General features: G+C 41.4%; 1 protein-coding gene across 1 annotated transcript in view; it reads left to right on the top strand.

Annotated features, from left to right (window-relative positions):
- Positions 1 to 18,105, top strand: part of BMERB1 (bMERB domain containing 1) — a 44,319-nt gene extending 26,214 nt beyond the window's left edge. The window contains exons 3-6 of the mRNA XM_085074797.1: positions 8,787 to 8,860; positions 12,014 to 12,128; positions 13,187 to 13,269; positions 14,677 to 18,105. Coding sequence (XP_084930923.1) covers positions 8,787 to 8,860; positions 12,014 to 12,128; positions 13,187 to 13,269; positions 14,677 to 14,789 — 385 coding nt within the window. The 3' untranslated portion in view covers positions 14,790 to 18,105. The remainder of the gene's footprint in view (positions 1 to 8,786; positions 8,861 to 12,013; positions 12,129 to 13,186; positions 13,270 to 14,676) is intronic.
- Positions 18,106 to 19,549: the final 1,444 nt, after the last annotated feature.

The raw sequence follows: 19,549 nt of genomic DNA, 5'->3' as shown, positions 1-19,549 counted from the left end.
ATTTCTGCCATGTAGGTGATGTTGAATGGCAGTTTTTTAATGTGTAGGGAATAGAAGATATTAAACATAAAGCCCTGTTAGGTTGCTTTAGGCAATTACCGAAAACATTTTACTCACTAAACCTTTTTTTAATCTGCAAAAATGTTATAAATATAATGGTGTATTTGTATAGTGTCTGTGTGGTTATTACATCACTGAACTAATACTGTTAAGAGGCCAAATTCACCTCCACACTGACTCAGAATTAAAATTGGTCTTTGTACACTCTCACTGTGCATTAGTAGATGACTCCCTCTTCTCCAGAGTGCTCATAATATCTACATCATCCAAATTCTCCATAGATCTATTCAGGTTTTTAGACCATTTTACACTATTATGTCTGCTTACTTGAAATCCCAGGCCTTTTATGTAGAAAAGTCTGCTGCAACTTGACTTTGCAGTCCCACAGCTTCTTTTGCTGTCCAGAGTACATAATTTATCCCTAGTCTGGGTTTTTTTTCTTGCTTGAAATCAGGCTTACTTTTCCTTTCCTTTTTAACCTCTGCCCTTCTCCCAGTTTGCAAAACCCCATAAATCTCTGTTGTCCTGCTGTGATATTGATGAATCCATTGGTGGTAGTATTAGCTGATGTGCGATGGTCAGTAATGGTCATTCTGGAGGCTACTGGGTATAATGGGAGAATCTCCAATTTAAGGCAAATTCTTGGAGAAAAATGGATAATCCACATTCCTTCTGAGAACAACAGGAGGTCAGACAGGAGTCTCACCTTTATGTCATTTGCAGTATGCAGAGCACACTGGTATTTTAAATACAGAAAGCTATCTCTGCTGGTTGCCTGCCTTATGCAACCACTGCAAAGGGAAGCAACACCAAAGCACACAAGAACTGCAGAAGTGAGAGGTTAATTCCCTCGGTGATGACAACTTTAAATAAACCAGCCTAGAAATCCCATGTTTTAATTTAAAATGGGTGCAGTAAATCTAGTAGACACAAAGTGGGAACATGAAACAAACAGTCTCAGTACTGGCTGAACTCGCAAAGCAATGCAGTGCTGCAAATTACAAAACTGTGTACATGGAGTGTTCCATTCTCAAGTGAGAAAAGGCAGCAGTGATTGCTGTCTTTGTATGAACAAAGCTCATTTCAAAGTTTAATTCTTTTTTGAACCAAACACCTTAACTCTGTTAGAAGTGCATCACTAATATGACATGAACTGCAGTTTCTCAGTGGCTTCATGCCACGTGTGGCACCAGAGCCACACACTGAGCATCACCCTGGGGAAGGGTGAGAGGAGGGAGAGTGCAAAGACATAAAACAGGCTGTCAGAGGTGTGAACAGCAGGGCTAACTCAACTGGTTAGATATTGCTAAGCAGGTGTTCTGACGGGCTTTCTTGGGTACTTCTGATTCTTTTGCTGCTCCTTTTTTTCTTTGTACTGTATATTATCTGTTTTCTGTCATCTAAGGTTAAGCACGGAATTCCCTTAGGACTGTTTACTTATGTGTTCAGCATCTGGTATTTTTCTCTGAGTTTGGCACCCTGCTGTTACTGCAGTGTAAATAAATAACACCAGCAAAATCAGATTTTTGCTCATGAATAGAGCTGTTGTTGTTGTCGTCAGTGTTTTCTGATAAGATCCATCTTTTCATGGAAAGGAGCAATAAATCTTTTCTCCTTCACAGTTCTGGAATCTTAACAATACAGGATCACTTACTGTGATTTCCTTCCCTTTTCTCCCCTCCTGATTTTATCTTGCTCCAGGAGCATAGGACACACTTGGGGAGGCTGTAGAGGAGGAGGGAGTAGTGTGATGATATATATTATTCAATAAATGTACACATCAGGCTGTTGGCTTCACAAGATAAGGCTAAGGCACCACTAGGGAAAACACCAATTCCAGCTGTGAGAGGGACACCAAGGCTGTCCCACTGACACAGCCTGGGGTGGCACAGGCCCTTCTGGGTTAAACTGTGGCTGGGACTGTGTCCCCACTGAGCTTTGCCATCCCAAGCACATTGCACTGCTGCCTCACTGCCAATAACCAGAGACCTGGAGGAAATAACCAGGAAACTGTGAGCTGTGAAATGGCACAACATGGTTTGTCATGGAAGTTATCAAAGCTTGAGGTCTCTGAGATTAGGGACAGCATTTCTAGGGGACTGCCAAGGATTTGGGAGCCTCAAGGGTGTCAGGGTGCCACTGGAGAACTGAGGATTCCTGTCAAGTCCAGCTCTGCCAAGGCTCTCAGCTCCTCCCATGGAAGCCTCAAGAATTCAGGACAGGATTGCAAAGATCTGGACCGTGCACTTGGAGCTAAAAGCACAGAGATCATCTCTCTAAGAGGAAGGAAAATGCCTTTGTTCAGTTTGATCTCTCTGCAGACCTCTGTCCTTTGCCCTGTTTGACAGCAAACCATCAACCCCTGAGGAAGACACAACACTTCACTTGCAGATATGTGGCTGTAAAAATGGTGCATTAAAATGCTCAGAAAGGAAAAGCATTTTTTTAGTGGTGTAAAATGACAAACATATAATTCAGAAAATATTTAATTAATTGTAAGCTTAGTACTTGGTAGTTGAGATGTTTGTGTCTTAGAAAAAAGGTAGAAGGAGGAATTTTCATTATTGTCTCTGTTGAACAGCTAGAAAAATAACTGTTTAATAGAGAGTTTTCTTTAAACAGCATTTTCTACATTGAATATGTGTTATGGTTGTCACAAAATGCTGTTAAATAGAAGAGGGAGCAGCTTTAATCTTTTGACATTGCCATTTTAAACCAGTAATTTAGCACTGTGTTTCCAGATATAACCTTTAATCCCAAACTGTTTTTCACTTCCCAGTTCTTGGCTACCTGTGCTTGGCTTGCACAAGTGGAAGGTGCAGTGGTTGTCCCCTGAGACCTTTTAGCACATCCTGGATGTGACACTCACAGCTCCTGGACTTCCCTTTTGCTGATCTTCCCCTAGGCAAGGATGTTCTGTAAAAAAGGGTCTCTCTTGCTCTGTGGTATTTCATTGCTCCTTCTTATTTGTCTTCTGCTATAAATAGGAGAGTAACCAGTGAATTGAAAAGCCCTGAAATGGACTGTCAGTGTTGGATTTTGTACCAGAAACCTTTATATTCTTTTCAGCTTTGATAACAAATAGTTGCTCTTCTGGTTTTAAAGATAAGAAAAGGTCAAACATGAAGGCAAATTAAGAAGGAAATGTATCATTGATTCTGCTGGAGATGATGCAGAGAGTTGCATTGTCTAGAGTTCTAGAGTTCTTCTGCCTAATATCCAAAAATAAAACTGCCAGAGTAGTTTAAATGAACCAGACACATGAGTTGGCCCTGGTTTTTTTCCTAGAATCTTCTGTATGCTACTGCAAAGGGCTTAGATACTTGTGAATTTAGATCTGACTTCTCTATTGCATGTTTTTAGACAGCTTAACTTAGTCAATTTTTGCCAAGTGGAGAAATATTCTCCTCCACAGTGGGGCAATTTCAGGAAAACTCCTCTTGTTGCTATTGATTCATGGTAAAACTTTATAACTGGCAGAGGAGATGGCCAAGCTCAAGAGAATTTAGTAATGTCAGTGCAAATGAAAAACAGGCAGCATCCCTAGACACTAGTCTGAATTTCTATGAAATATGCCTTAAATATGACCCTCCAGGGACTGAGAATTTCAAATGCCATCTCCAATTCTCTGAAACAACAGCTGAATTACAACATTTCTGTGCAAGCTATGGTTCAGTAGCTTCTATGCACTGTTCCTCCAGCAGAGAGCACTTTTAACAAGAAAAGTTATTCACACTTATTTTAATAGTGCAAGTTAATCCCAGGAGCTGTGATTTGTGGGCTGCCCTGCCAGGCAGGCTGGTCAGCAATCTGTTCCCTTAATTGCCAGCTCTGTGTCTCCCAGCCCGAGCAGCACCAGGTGCTGAGCTGAATAACAGTGTGATAAACACACCATCATGCCTCCAACAACGTGCTCTGTATTCATTAAGTGTTGCCTGTGATCTCACAGATTTATAATTAGAAGATTTAAGTAACTAAGCTGAGCTGACAGAGACAGAAAGGAGTCGAATATAGAAGAGGAGCATCAGGTGGAGGTCGGGCTGTTCTCCCACACAACAAGCAACGAGACATGAGGAAATGGACCCAAGCTGTACAGGGAAGGTGTAGATTGGATATAAGGAAAAAAACTTGGCTGAAAGGGTGATCAGGCATTGGAGCAGGCTGCCCAGGGAATCACCATCCCTGGAAGTGTTCCAAAGGCCAGCTCCTAGACTGGCATTATCAGAGCATTCAGAAACTCCAACAATTACAAGCATTTTACTCCTGGGATAGGAATGTATTAAAACAGAACTAAAAATAATCTAAGTGCCTGCAAATCCTCTGGGAAGAGAGGGAAGGAAACCAACAAACCTGGTCTACATTCCTTTTTTAACTTCAAGCAATTTAATCCAATAACAGAAAGCAAGGGAATCTCAGACCTCCTCTTGCAGACGTGCTAGAGGGAGCACAGATCTATTTCTAGCTTTGAAAGTCATTCAGCAAAGGCACACTGAAGCTCTCTAGGCACACTGAACTGCTCTGCTTATCCTGAAATCAATGAAATTGATATTGGATGCTTATGTAGCTGTTACTAATAGTTCTTACTCTCAAATATGAAGTATTTGTCAGCCTTGTTAGCCATCTCTCTCTTTTTTTTTTTTTTTTGGCTGACCATTAAGGGTGATTTTTCTATGAGCTTTCACTCTAATTTTTGCTTTTTTCCAATGCATGTCTCTAGATGATACCCAGGTCTTACCTTGGGGAATTTGGTTTTCTTCCTTGGCTGAAAAGAAGATAGAAAATAATTTCTACTGCAACAAAACAAAACAATTCCTTTGTGTCTGGTACAGAATGTTTCTTTTTTAAGTCCTGCCTCCCATCTCCTTGCCCAGCCTTTGAGAAGTGCCAGGGCACAGCTGAATGGGAGGGCTGTGCTCTGTTTGCATGCCCTGCTCCCCCTCAGTGCAGATGGTGCTCAGCAGAGGTGACTCAGCTGTCCCCTCACTTGGGCACTGGTGGCAATGACAGTGCTCCAGGCACTCTTGCCCTGCTAACTGCACCACAGGAACATGGAATGGGGCTGAGTCACTGAGCCACAGCACTGCAGGCTCTCCCGACCCACTGATTCTCCTGTCATTTGGTGACATGTTTAGAAAATCTTTTGCTCATGCTGTTTATTCATTATGAGGTCTGGTTTTTTGGATGGTTTTTTGTTTTGTTTTTTTGGCAAACAGAGAGTCTGCTTGTAGGTTGTGATGATATAGCTTGAAATACCAAGAGAGAAAAGAATAATATGTGCTTGGGTGATATCTCCAAGCATACAGAGGGTGTTCTGCAATAAGCCATAAGAAAGAGAAAAGCAGAATTGCAGACAGTGTGTCAGGAATACATGAAAGCACACTGAGAATTCATCCCTAGTTCAATACTATTGCAATTACTCCAGGACTGGATTTGGGCTCCTAACAAGAGAAATGTTTTATCATACTCATAACTCATGTGTTTAGGATTCCTGGGCAGACATTTAAAGCTCAGCTCTGGAGGAAAAACTGCCATATTGTAACTGCTGACTGCTTCACTGATGTTTTCTCCACACTGTGAACAGTGATTTCACAGGGGCTGGAAAGAATGTGCCTTTCTTCCAGGGAATAAAGAGTTCAGCAAAGGTTGGTTGTACATTGCAAACCTTCTGCAAATGTCCCCAGCAGCTTTGCAGGTAACTCAGGCAGGCCTAGGGTGCTGGGTCAGTGCCTGTCCTGGATCTGTAGGGAAAAGCCACTGCATCCTGCAGAGCCCCAGAGGTGCCTGTGCTGCTTTCCTTGCAGAGAGCACCAGGGACACAGTGCTGGACAAAAGCCTGGGGGACTTCTCCTCCAGCTTGTCTTGCATTGAGAGATCTGACTTAGGAGAGAATGGGCTGCAAAATGAAGTTCACTGTGTTTCTCCAGCTTCTCTGTAGGTTAGGGGACCCAAAGGAGTTTTTTTGCCTCTGCAGATTGTTGCTCTCCTTAAGATTTCCAAAAGCTGGTTTTACTTCCTAAAAAGGTCTGATGGTAATACAAATATGCTCTCAGTCAAACCCTGCTGACCATCCAGCTTCCAAATGAGAAATATTCTGCGAATGGAAATTTCTTTTCAGCACTCACATTAACTTTTTCTGGGACTCCTGTAACTGCTCACATCCAACATCCAGGGCATAGTGGGGAAAACAGAGGAAGGTTCATAGTACCAGTACAGATTGAATGGAATGGCCTTCCAAGAGCTTTCCTTCCCAGGAGTTTTTCTTCCCTTTTCTCCAAGGGCAGCAAGGCAACTCTTGCCCAGGACAGCACCTGCAGCCCTGCATTCAGTATTATTTGCTAGCAGATGAGGGATGTGCTTTATAGCTACAAGCAACCATAGTCCTACTTTTATTAAGTCAGATGGATGAAGCCTTGGCATGGCCACATATGTCCCTCAGCCCTCCCTTTAGTCATTTAACCTCTTTTTTTATTACTTTTTTCCTAATCAGCACTGCAGAGTGGATGAAACACAAAGGCTGTTGGACACAGATGGGAGGAAAGATGTTCCATGTGCTTAAGGGGATTGGTACAGATGGCAGGTTTGGTTTTTGTCCATCAGCACAATGCACCAGCCTGCAGAACTGGGACTCTGGAGGGGTCATCTGACTTATGATCTTTGGAATTCATGTGGTCACAGAGTTATTACAGACCTAAAGTGCTTTGGCCACATATTTACTGTTCTCCTGTGAGTTACAAGGCAGGAACAAATTTTAGATCTCAGGAAAAAGAGATACTAAGAATATACATGGAGTACCAGCTACATGCTCTGCAGTCAAATTAAAAACCAGCCAAAATAACTAAATTTGCAGCATGAGGCCAGCACCTTTGCCACAGATTAGGCACAGGGATTGTAGAGACTACTGAATAGGAATGATCTTGCTCACTTGGAATATACTGCCAATGATACTTTAAATTCCTGAAGATCCTCAGAGAAAAGCAGTGCCATTAGCTTTTTGGAGTTCCTTAGCAAGGGCAGGGAGCCAAACTGATGTAGTAAAGTATTTTAATTAGTGTATTTCAGAGCTTCTCAGAATGAAGCCAAATCTACTCAATCAGGGGGGAAAAAATCCTCTATCACAGAGCTCTCTTTTGTAGAAACTCACTGTTCTCTTCACTAGTTGAGAATGTGGCCCAATATCATTTGAATACAGCAGTTCAATATTGAGCATTTCTTGCCAAGAAAATGTCATGTTTGTTAGCCATGGTCATCTTACTCCACTGTATTAACATGACACCCAAACTGCATGAACATTGAATAGATAAGGAGCTGTGAGACTTGCTCATATCCCAGCACATTTTGAATATTGACTCTCCTGGGAGGACAGCATTTAAGATTAATTGATAAAAGTAATTTCAGTACCATTTAGCATGATGGATCTCAAGAGTAAAGCAGGCTTTGCTTGTGATGAGCATGAATAATATGGAGAGCCTGAGTAAGACTATTCATCAGTAAAAACATCTCTGCTTCCAAATGTCCTAAACACACAGAGCAGTGAACCATGCACTAGTCCTGAGGCAAATGTGCTGATCTTCCCAATAAAAGGGAGTTTTACCAGACAGATGGGCAGTGAGAGAGCAGATCCCAGTGGAGGTGATGGGTACACAAACAAGGAAAAGAGGTCAGCAATAAGGATTATTAGGAGAGGTACTTCGTGGCTGTATTTTGGGATGAGAGGGGTAAAAAGGCAGCAGGAATAGCTGTCACAGCACAGTGAAAGTAGCAGAACAGGCAAGGCAGAGTTAACCAAAGCAGCAAATAATAAAAGGATCAACATGTTTTACTAACAAGAGCAAAGCAGCTGAAGGACAGCTCCCTGCAGAGACCTGCGCTCCTTGCAGAGGCGGCAGGGAGAATAAAAGCTCTTGGGTTGTGATTAAAGTCCTGTTTGTGCCAGAAACACCTACTTTTTCCACTCCTCACTTAATTCAATAATTTGGCTGCATTATCCTTTGGGGGCTCAGTCTCACGCACACAAACACTCAAATCCCTCAGCCTTCCTCTCCTGAAATACCCCTGTGACAATCCCTGCTCTGGTGGCACTTCAGCTCCCTTCGGGTACTCAGGCAACAGCCAACCCACCCCTCAGGCACAGGAGTGGGAAAAACAGAACTCAGAGATCCGTGGGCAAGGAGAGTGTTGGTGAGAGCCAAGCTGAGAATGTACAATTAATCACAGAGGCTGGGTTTTGTGTTCTGCAGGGTGGGATTTGAAAATGGAAGCCCCAGATGCAGCTCTTGGAGCCAAGACCTGAGCCTTGGCTGCCGCTGTGGCTGAGACACTGAAATGAAACTTGTGCCAGGAAGCTAATGCTGAAGGCTGCTGCTTTCCAGGGGAATAATTCAGGATGGCAGCTCTCAGGAGAAGCAGCAGTTTCAATGAGAACTGAAGGTGCAATTTCTGCTAATGTTACTTTTTTTTTTTTAAAGCTGTCTTCTGTGTCTTAGCATTAATGGACTTTCTGCACATAGCAAGGATTTAAAGTGTTCAACATCAACCACGGAGGACACTGACCCATGGCACAAGACCTCAAAAACAGATACCATGTCAGGATCCCCTGGCACACCTGTGCCTTTCAGGCTGACAGTCCCAGGCAAGGGCCAGGGTGGTGTTTTCGGATGAAATCTGGCCAATCCCATCAGCACAGGCTGGACTTTGTGTGTCTGACCAGGCTTTTTCTGTTCCTGCAGGATGGATGACATCCAGCTGTGCAAAGACATTATGAACCTCAAGCAGGAGCTGCAGAGCTTGGTAGCAATCCCAGGTAAGGGTGATCCCCATCCAGTGTTAGGATAATTCTTGTGTTCCTGGCACCATCCCCACCCCTGCATCACCCCCGCTGTGCCCCAGCAATCAGAGTCTCCTCCCCCCAAGGCTGAGTTTCATATCTCTTTCCTCTAGTCCTTATTTTTAATTCCCATTTTCCTGCCAAGTCTCACATCTTTAATCTCCTGGTCTCTAAATATCTTTTCATGCTGTATTTCACTGCTCCCATGGCAGCAACCCTGCAAATATCACTCAAACGAGGAGCACATTCCTTATTTCTTGCACTCCCTTGGCAATCCCAAGGGAACCAAGTGGCACAGAGATTGTCAGGTGGAAAAGATGAGTGCTGAGATACCAGAGATAAAAGAGGGAAAGGAGGAGGATTTATAACCACCACCGTGAATGTGATTGATTTTTTCCTTGCTACACCAATCCATTGTCACACCTGTAGTTAAATCTACCTTCTAGAATCAAGAATGGGTTTCTACAAAAAAACAAGGGCCAAGTCCCTTTTGTGTTTTGCCACACATCTCTGTAAATTCACTGTCTGAAGGAGGGACAGAGTTGTGTGCAGTTCTGCAGTCCTTGGCTCCAAACTCCAGCTGCCATCGGTGAGGAATTTCACTTCAGCTTTGCCATTTTAGATGATCCACAAAAGCCCTACTCTGTTCAAGAAGAAAACAGATCCTGCAGAACACTCAGCACCTTCAGCAGGCCATTTCTACCACATATTACTGCCCACCCTCCAGCATCCTGCAGAAATAATTTGCTGCTGCCTGCCTATTAAGGCCAAGTTTTGACTATGCTTTGGTTATTCTTATTTTCCCTCCTCACATTTTATTGTGCAGCTTTGAAGGACAACTTTATCCTCAAAAAGGAGAGAGAAGGTCACTGGTGACATAGGAAAGAGGTCTACTCTGAAACCACCCACTCTTAGCTGTAAGAACTTTGACACATTTTGCACCCAACGGAAACGGATTCATATTTTTTCTTACTTTTTCTTTCTTTATACTTCTTAGTTACTTACAGGTCACACTTAAAATTTTTAATAATAACTCTGTTGGTTCATTATTTGTCCAAATGGAAAGGATTACAAATCCTAGGATATATCTGAATGATGCCCCTTCCCTCACCTTTCTAATCTGCAAGCTTTCCTGCCCAGACTCTTAACTTACAGATATGGTTAATCAGCTTTCATTCTTTTGGTGTTTCCACTGTTTGGGTATTTTTTTTTTATCTTATAGAAATTATTTTCCAGTCTCAAGGCCTCAAGCAGAGATCCACAGACAGCAGTTTCTCCCTGGCACTGCACAGATCTCAGCAAACTTAGGGATCAAATAGGTGCAGCTCCAGCAGCAGCATCCTCAGGCAGACTCTCAACAGCTTGGTTTTAACAAAGACCAAGCAGCTGCTGGCATTGACTGAGTGCTGACACAGCCTGTGCCTAGCCTAGAAAAACCTTTCCAGAAATGGAGTCATTCCCAGAATCCCTACCTTAATTTTCCTGTTAGAATACAGACTTGTATAGAGAACTGCTCTTTGGTTTCAATAGACACAGTTTAGCCAATCTCAGTAGGCATGGAACCAGTCTTTTAGGGCACAGAATATGCAGTATTTTGCCACATACATTAATATATTTAGTAGACAGCTTCCTGAAGGATACAATGGGAGAGCACATCTCAGTTTAGGAAAATGATAGATTGAAAGGAAGTAGAAAGGAGCTTCTACCTTCAGAAGTGAGGAGAGTCCTTGCTCATTAGCCCTAAGAGGCAAAGCAAGAAAAAGCAGTGACTTCTAAGCATTCTTTTTTTCTCAGATACAAATTCATCATTAATCACAGGAATTCTCCATAGGTAAAAATCTATCTCTAAATCTTCATAGCAGTCAAGAACCATCCTTCTAAAAGATAAACCACAGAAAATATGTCCCAAGAAATGCAGCCTTATATTACATTACAAATTATTTCCTCTGCTACTGGCAGACCATAATTTAAAATTCTCCAAGGAGAATGACTTTGAAATTCTGTAAGTCTCAACCTCATTGTCTTAAAAACATATACAAAGTGCTTGTTTCTCACTTATTAAGGAATGAATTTATAGAAATTCCCAGCAGTAAGCATCCTGAAGCCGAAGATCCAAAATTTATCTGTACTCAACAATTGTTTTGAAGTGTCTGATTAATTTAGGTTTTTAAGGTGTCATATCTTAAATCAGTAGACATAACAGTTCAGATACATCAGACTGCAGGCAGCTCCCTCTTCTTCCCCCAGCTCTCACTGTTCTGAATTTTGTAGTTCTCTAAACACACTTCTACTGCTCAAAACCAAAATTCTTGATTTAATACGAAGTGTCTTCATAGCTAATCAAAATTTTCAGCTTCTCGGAGAAATGAGCTTGGATTTGCCTCTGGCTCTCTCATCTCTGCTGCACTTGCTAGGTTTGAAGAGTTCTGTCTTAAATACATTTGCTTTATAGCCTGAAACAACAGCTCTGTAATCCCCAACATTTATGATTTTTACTTTGTGACAGGAACATCTCTCATGTCACAAGAACTGTTGTTTCTGGACAACCTAGCCATTCCAGACTGGCCAATTAACAAGGACATATATTAATTACTCAGATTTTTGAAGCACAGGGAAAATAAACTTTCATTTACTTTTCCACATTTTACAGCTAATGCTATTTGTGGGGATTTGCAGCTCACCTGCCTTGTCAGAGTAGGAAAAAAGGTGTTGTTTTCAACAGCCAAAGCTGTCTTGAAACGCAGAGAAACAGTTCCTTTTGGTGTGATCTCCTTTCCCCAGAGGTCAAATGGAGTTTGTACATTGGATTTGAACAAAGCATCTTGAACAATTTTCTTGCCAAAGCTCTTAAAAAATTCCAAGCAATGTCTTGCAGAGTAATTGAGTATTAAAAGTAGGCTTAGCAAACCCCACAGAGCCTTCGGACCATTAAGCTGATCAGAGTCAACAGCAGCAAGTGCAGGGAGCACAGAGGCAGTGACCCGGCTTGCTGGGGTTTTGGTGACTCAGAACTGAAAAGCCATTGACTTCAATCAGCAGTTGATTCTTGGACATCTGCAATGTCCTACACCACCCCCTCACACTCCCCAGGGTCCAAAGTAATACACTCTTTTCTCTGTTTTTGACCAGAAAAAGAAAAAACAAAGATGGAGAAACAAAGAGAGGATGAACTGATTCAGAAGATTCATCGACTGGTACAAAAAAGAGATTTTCTTGTAGATGATGCAGAGGTGGAGAGATTACGGTAAGAACCAAGAGCAACTGCATTTACCAGTGACATTCACCAAGCCTGATAATACAACAGATTAAGTGACAAAATTTAAATCAATATTAATAGGAAAGAATTGGTCCTTCAAAACAACAAGTTAAAAACCTCCTCCCCGTTCCATAGGAGAAACATTAAAATTAGGTTACTGTAATTCTGTGGCTTTTTATCCCAATAACAATTCAGTCATCTCATGAATACAGTGAGCTTTGGTCTCTTATTTTCCTACCAACAAGTCTGGACATTTACCACTTAAAAGAAAAGGATTTATCCTCTTGGCATAAGTAGTAGCCATGAAATGGAATTCTACAAGGGCCATATTTGTAGACAGCTATAATCCTCTTTTTTTAATTATTCATGTGGTCAGGGTGATCACTGCTATTCCCACCTTGTCATAGCAAAATAAAAACCCCAACAACAACAGAAAAAACCCAGGCCAAACAAAAAGCACTCAGTAGTACATCCCTACCTAACTTAACACATAAGCAAGTTCAGAAGGGTTTAATCTCAGTGGTTTAGCCCAAAGTTCCAAGGAAGTTGTCTTCCTCAAAAGTTCATTTCCAGCACCCAAATCCAACCTTCTGTTTGAGATCAACACTCTACACAGAGTCAGTTTTGCTCTCACTTCCCCTCTCTTTCAGCAGCAAAGGCTCAATCCCTTTATCCAAAATAACAATATCTTCTCCAACACATTGACATTCTAAGCAAGCAAGGAGAGGATAAAGCAAGGATTTTGCCAGAGTCCTGCAGCTGATCAAAGAGAGCTGGCCAAAGGCAGCAGCTGACGAGCAGCCTGAGCTGGAATTGAACCCAGAGCTCTTGCTGAGCCCCATGTGCAAATTGCAAAAGCCTCAGCAGCAGTTTTCATTTAGGCAAATATTTTGCTTTTTAATATGCAGCAAAATTAAATGTTTCCAAAAATAGCAAAGAAATTAATTGTTTACTAGTGGGTTGATCCTAGCTGCTCTAGCTTTTACTGTCCCATTTACAGAGAAAACTGTCACTCCTCTAACATTTATTTTCTTTCTTTCCACCAGGGAAAAAGAAGAAGACAGAGAGATGGCTGAGTTCCTTCGCACCAAGTTAAAACCCATAGACAAAGCAACACAATCTCCTACCAGTGAGTTCCTGAACATTAAGATAAACACAAGAACAAAAGGAAAAATTCCAAAGACAACTGATTAAAAGAGCATTTTCAAAGGCCAGCCTCTGGCAAAAGCTAGGTGAAGCTAGCTAGAACACCCAGAAACAGCACAGTGTGGCAGCAACTCATGGCCACTGAGACATCAGATACCAAATTACTCCTTAAAAAGTTAGTTTAAGTCACCTGTGGCCAGTTCAAAATTGCTTTGTATGTTTTAAGTATGCCATGTACATTTGTATACACATTGCCACAACCTGATATTGTAAGCAGTTAGATTTTTGTTAATCGTTTTCCTACCTGGTTCTGCAAAAATAACTGAATAAACCTCTTCAGATCAATGCTTGACTGTCTGAAACAAAGTTCACCTGTTTTACTGCAGTCAAGATGGAATCTAGAGAAAAGACTGTGAACTTCCACAGCTGACCCAAATTTCTCACATTACCCACAGGAAGAGGTTCAATCACCCCAACCCAAATCACCTGTAGACAGAATGGCAAACACACTGGTTTCTGAGAGACTAAGTGGATTGCATGAGGCCTTGGAAGCTTTCAGCTGCAATTTTCAAACAGAACACTCACAGCAGGAGCTCTGGAAGTTCACAGATTGATTTGGCCCTGTCTCAAGATGAGCTCTTAGGCAGAGTCAAGAGAGAGCAGTGCCCTTCTTAGAAAGGGACTTTGGTCCACCAGCTGAAGAGGTTTGTATCAAACGTTCTGCCATTTTGCTCAGAACAAGATCTTGCTCAAGAGTTCCCAGAGGGACTCGAATGACTGTGAAGTTCAAGTACAAGGTTGAGAAGAGACATTTTAAGATGCATCACTAATTATTTATACCCCCTTAGTCACAGGGAGCATGACTCATCTCCTTTGTTAGTTTACTTTGTCATTGCTTTCAAATGCAGTTTCAGAGATAAAAAGATTTCTTCTCACCCTGAAAAATGAAAACCTACCTGTATCTTGTTCTCCTAATTACAACATCCAAATTGATGAGAGAATAAATTCTAGCAATACTTTTGTTCTTCAGCTCCTTCGTTGTTGGGAGTTAAACCCGCTGAGATGACTTTGTGCAAGGAGCCATTATCTGACCCCAGGGCTGTGAAAAGGGACACCTTGCTTGAATGAGGTGCAAGTTTACCCTCCCTTTAAGATGTATGGATTCCTTAGCCCCTCTTAACACCCTTCCCCGAAGGGATAGGACTTCCTGAGCAGTTTCAAACCACAGACCAGCTCGGTTGCCACTAAAGTGCATTGTTCAAACCAGAGCTGAAAATTTCTGGGTGGGTGGAGATAGAGCAGGAAAGGTTTGCACCCTTTAAGCCAGAAGCAGGAAGAAATAGTTTGAGCAGTTCGTGGTTCTAACAGTGTCCTGTTTTGAACATTGCAGGCAGCCCAGCAGAAAAGAAGGCAGAGCCTCCTCCAAGCAAGCCCACCATTGCCAAGGCAGGGTTGGCAATTATTAAAGATTGTTGTGGGGCCACACAGTGCAACATCATGTAGAGCTCTGGGCTTTCCACCCTGCCTGTGTTTTCAATGTTTTCATGGAGTGGGACTGGATGGTGAGGGGAACCAGCAGCGTCCTGCTGAGGGAGTGGAGAGCAGCTGGCACAAGTGTAATCTATGGACTGTACCATGGCAGGTTCTTCACTGTTGCATGGATCACTCTACACGCATGCCTAAAAACAAAAGAACTCTATATAGTGGCTGTCCAGGGACCAGAAGAGATCAGCAGCAGAGCCAACAAAAACCACCCCAGTGATACAGGTGAATGAAAGGGGCTGTATTTTATCCAGTTTGGTGTAAAAGAGTGATTTTAATAGGCTATAAGAGTATGTTGTACACCTTTCCCCCCCGAGACAAACTGCACTCAAAAACTGCCAAACTATCCTATTCTGGCTACTTTTCATAACACAAGCCACAAGTAGCAATGTTGTATATAGCACAACTGATAGAGGAAGCAACTGCAGGATAACTGATGTTGCATACAAAATACCAAACTTGTGTGATGTTCAACGACTTTGCTGTGGAGTTTCACATCAAATTCTTCCTAAAGAATGAGATCAGCAACAGGGATGCTGCAAGTAGCTACAGATTTTTATATCCCATATGAGTTCCAAATTACTCAAGTCAAATTAATATTGCTTGCACCACGGGAAATAAATCTCTGGCAGAGCTTTAGCAAAGCACAGCTACAGTAATCTGCAAATAGATGATGCAGTCCAAGGTTGTGTCACTTCTGTTTTAGATCTCCACCTCCTATGAAGTCAGAGAAATATTCACCCAGGGATTTGTCCATTTTTACAAGCTACATGCAGTAGGAGATTACACATCACTGGGAGATTGCTGGGAGAAGAATAGAAGACAAACAAAATGTAATTAATATTTAAACAATGCTTAAAACAAGTATTAATTGTATATTTTGTGACCATAAGAAATATAAACTATCAAGCATAGGAAGACATGAGTCACCCAAGACAAATTGGCCACAAGACAAATACACAAATACAGAAGTAGATATTTGTGGCAGGAAGATCAAATTCTGTACAAAATGGGTTTAAAATTAAGGGAAATACAGAAATACTTGTCTGTGTTTCACCATTAAGTGTGTTTCTGGTCTCTATGCAGATTAAGCGTTGTGGAATCTAATATCTTTATATTAGCTGTCAGTAGCTGGTTTGTCTGTGTGATGGTATTCCATATAAATGTACTGTGATAGGTGTAAATAGTAAAACAAACATACATGGATCTAGTGTGACAATCTCAGGCTTAGAAATAACAAAAGATAGCAAAAAGTTCCTAAAATAAAGTCTTACAAGAGGAACTTCAATTTTGTGAAGCCAGCTAAGTGAAGTGTGTGCTTATATACCAAGGAACCACAGTATAGGAAAGGAGAAAAAATTAACAGCAGTTACCCCAAAAGGATAAACAGTTATTTTTTTAGAGAAAATGTATCTTATTAAGGTTGAAGGCAATAGACACCATCTAAAGCAACTCAGACTATTCTTATACAAACAAAACCTAATCCCTAGCACAGACTGATTTGATGAAAAACACTTGCATTTCCAGAATAATTTCAGTATTGCAGACTCACTTGACACAAAGAACCAACATCACTAAGTACCTTAAGTTTTAAAGATCAAAGAGTGAAAAACACAAAAGGTTTCCACTAAGACATGAAGCACTTTAATTACTTTGACCAAAGATGCAGGAAAGAGAACAAAGGCTGACTATCCTATATAGCTATTGCATCCTTGTTGAGAAATACACCACATTAAGCTCTGTAGCTGTTACACTCTACTGTACCTGGTGTGGGCTGGACTCTGCATAGCACCTGGGAGTTACCAGAGTTATGGGGAAAACTGCTTTTAGGGGAGAGAATACACACTGGAGGGAAAGAAGCACCCATTAGCTTCTGTGAAATTCCACAGCCTCTTGCTGGTACCCAGTCAAGACATCAGGAATTGTCAGGAACTTGAGACAAAAGGCAGATATTCAGTGTCACTCATAGAAGTCAGAGAGAAAGCTATAGTGAAGCACCAGCTGTCAAGCCTTAGGAAGATCAGCTGTTACAACCAGGTGCTGTGAATACCACTGAGTAAAGGGCCCAGCAGGACTTTGCATGTGATTTTTAAGGCCCAAGGTGACTTCTGCACATTACTGTTTAAGCCAGGCTGTGCTGATGATTGGGGTGATCCCTACAGGTGGCACAGAATCCACAGGCCCTTGGGAATAAAGTGAAATGAAGACAATGTAGGTTTGCATGAAAGAATTTCATTAGCAAGAAACAGAGTTAGACATTCCTGGGATGCAAGACTCATGCCTAGGCTAGAGAGTCATCTCCTTTAATTAAAACCAAGAAGAAATACAGCAAGTAGGAGTGTGCAATATTCATACAATTAAGCCCTGGTAGCCAGAGACCCAAAGGGCCTTGAACTCCAGCAGTGTGAACGTGATTGAACTTCATTTTCAGAAGTTCTAGTTTGGCTCAGCTGGAAGTTTTCTGTATGCCAGTTGTTTTTAATTAGCAAATGCTTCATTTCTGTGTTTATTTGGGTGGGGTTGAAAAGCCTGCAGTGCACCCGTGGTTCCTTCAGAAGTGGGTCAGTGATGCTGCTTAGCAATAAAGTCCTGGATTTTTTTAGACTCTAAGGTCAGATTCTCAACTGTGTTCAACACTGGTGTGCAGTGTTGCCTATCTAGAACACAGCAGAGCCCTTATGGCTAATGTCAAAGCTAATGGTTGCAAATTAAACAAATTAAGCTTGGGAAGGAATTAAGGGTAAAAATCTTGACCCTTATTTTTAAAAAGCAAACTAAATCACTGAAACACAAAACACTGAAACACAAAACCAGGGGCTTTGTAACTTCCACGATCCTGTGAGCATGACATATTATACAATGCCCATATATAAAATGAACAGAGTATCAGACAAGTATCTTTAGGTGACTAGATGGAGTAACTGGCATCATTTCAGAGTTGATTTCCAGATATCAGTCACTGTCTGCAAAGAGGGACATTGACTGACTGATGCACCCAATATCTCTTCTGGAAATCCTGGCTGTTTATCACTTCAGAAAGAAGGCAAGGCATTGGAAAATGAAGAATGGGTAAGGTGGATTTGACACACTCTGGTAAACATGACTATGTTCAGGAAAGGATCTTGGTCTATTGAGAAAAACAAAAGTGCTGAAGTGCTATTTGTACAAATCACCAATTCCACCAGCAAATGGTTCTCTTGTACCTTCCCCTAGGCCTACTGAATCTCTTCCAAGTTAAACATATTTCCAAATAAACTAAGCTGCTGTGTTATACTAAGCATTTGTTTCTTGCTGTTTTTGAGGGAGAAGTTGGTTGTGGAGGGGAGTGGGATGCACTTACTGTGCTGCTACACTTTTCAAAAAGAATAAAGTTACTATTCGGCAAGAAAAGAATAATACTTAGGTAAGTTAGAGATGCTACTGAAACAAAGGATTTTCCCACTGTAAAAAACCAAAACCCACCAAAAAAGCTGATCTTATTATGCTCCTAGATGACTTTGGAACCTCACTACAGCCCAGAGCACTGCACAGATCAGAGAGAGTTGCCAGCCATACACTGAGAATACAAGGGTCCCAACGTAGCTGAGTATCAAAAGAATTGCCAAGCCAAAAGGGCAGTCATGTTACTTAAATGAACAAAACCCTACTCCACCCCAGCATAAATGCTACCATTGTTACCAAAGTGCATCTTGTTCCACATAATCCTATCCATCCTACAAACAGCCAGGAACACAGGCTGCTTTCAAACAGGATCATATCAAAAATACTACTTCAACTCCAAAACTTATTCCTTCCATGTGGATACAGCACTTGACACAGGATCCTGAGGACACCTCAGTAGCTGAGCCTGGACCCTGACAGCCTTGGCAACAATTTGGTCTCAGAGATGAATAAGGAGGTGTCTCACAGAGCATCTCCCCTCACATTTAAGCTTGGTTACTTTACACCATTAGTAGTTTCTTAATGAGAGGCAATTTTCTGCAACAACACTTCATGGGAGGTTGAACTAATTGTGGTAAGACACCAAGAGATGTTTAAATTGATGCTTAAAAAGTAAACCTCATCAGTTACAGAGATCAGTGGATTTTAACAGGTTTGATCACAAAACCAGTGCAGATGACTGCAGCTAATATCAAGTTTCTGGCAGCTGATTACCTCATCCCATCCCATCAGAGGAGTCTGTTGTTTTTTTTCCTTCATCACACAAAACAGGTCTTCTGGCAGGATGCAATTTTTCACTTTTGAATTCAATAACTGAAAGACTGACTTGAAACTTGAGCCATGGCATGACATATAGTGCTCTGACAGCCATGTAAAAAAAATGCTCAAAGAACATACTGAAGAAGCATTTAAAAATTTCTTGTAGAAAGAGATTCTCTATTCAGATCAATCTACTTTCTGTAGCAAATATATAGCACTACAAACCACTTTAATAACCACGTGAATTAGGACTTTCAATCCTTATCCACTTAAGTAAAACTAAACACAAAAATAGTCATACAAGAAGGAATACTGCATTAAAAATAATGTTTGCTAGAAAAATGCTATTAATAGGAGTTAAACCATAGCTCATCATGCAAATAGTCTGTCCTATTACATTATGGCAGGCAAAACAAGGCATATTAATTTTAGAAAAAAATGGAAGTTATTTCTATCATTACTTTTTCACTAACTTAAAACAGATGGCTTAACATAACATGAGAATGAAAGAAGCAGGAATG

The sequence above is a fragment of the Lichenostomus cassidix genome, chromosome 14, assembly GCF_008360975.1.
Source record: "Lichenostomus cassidix isolate B80296 chromosome 14, HeHo_3.0, whole genome shotgun sequence".
NCBI classification, from domain to species: Eukaryota; Metazoa; Chordata; class Aves; order Passeriformes; family Meliphagidae; genus Lichenostomus; species Lichenostomus cassidix.
This window is presented reverse-complemented; position numbering and strand designations above follow the sequence as displayed.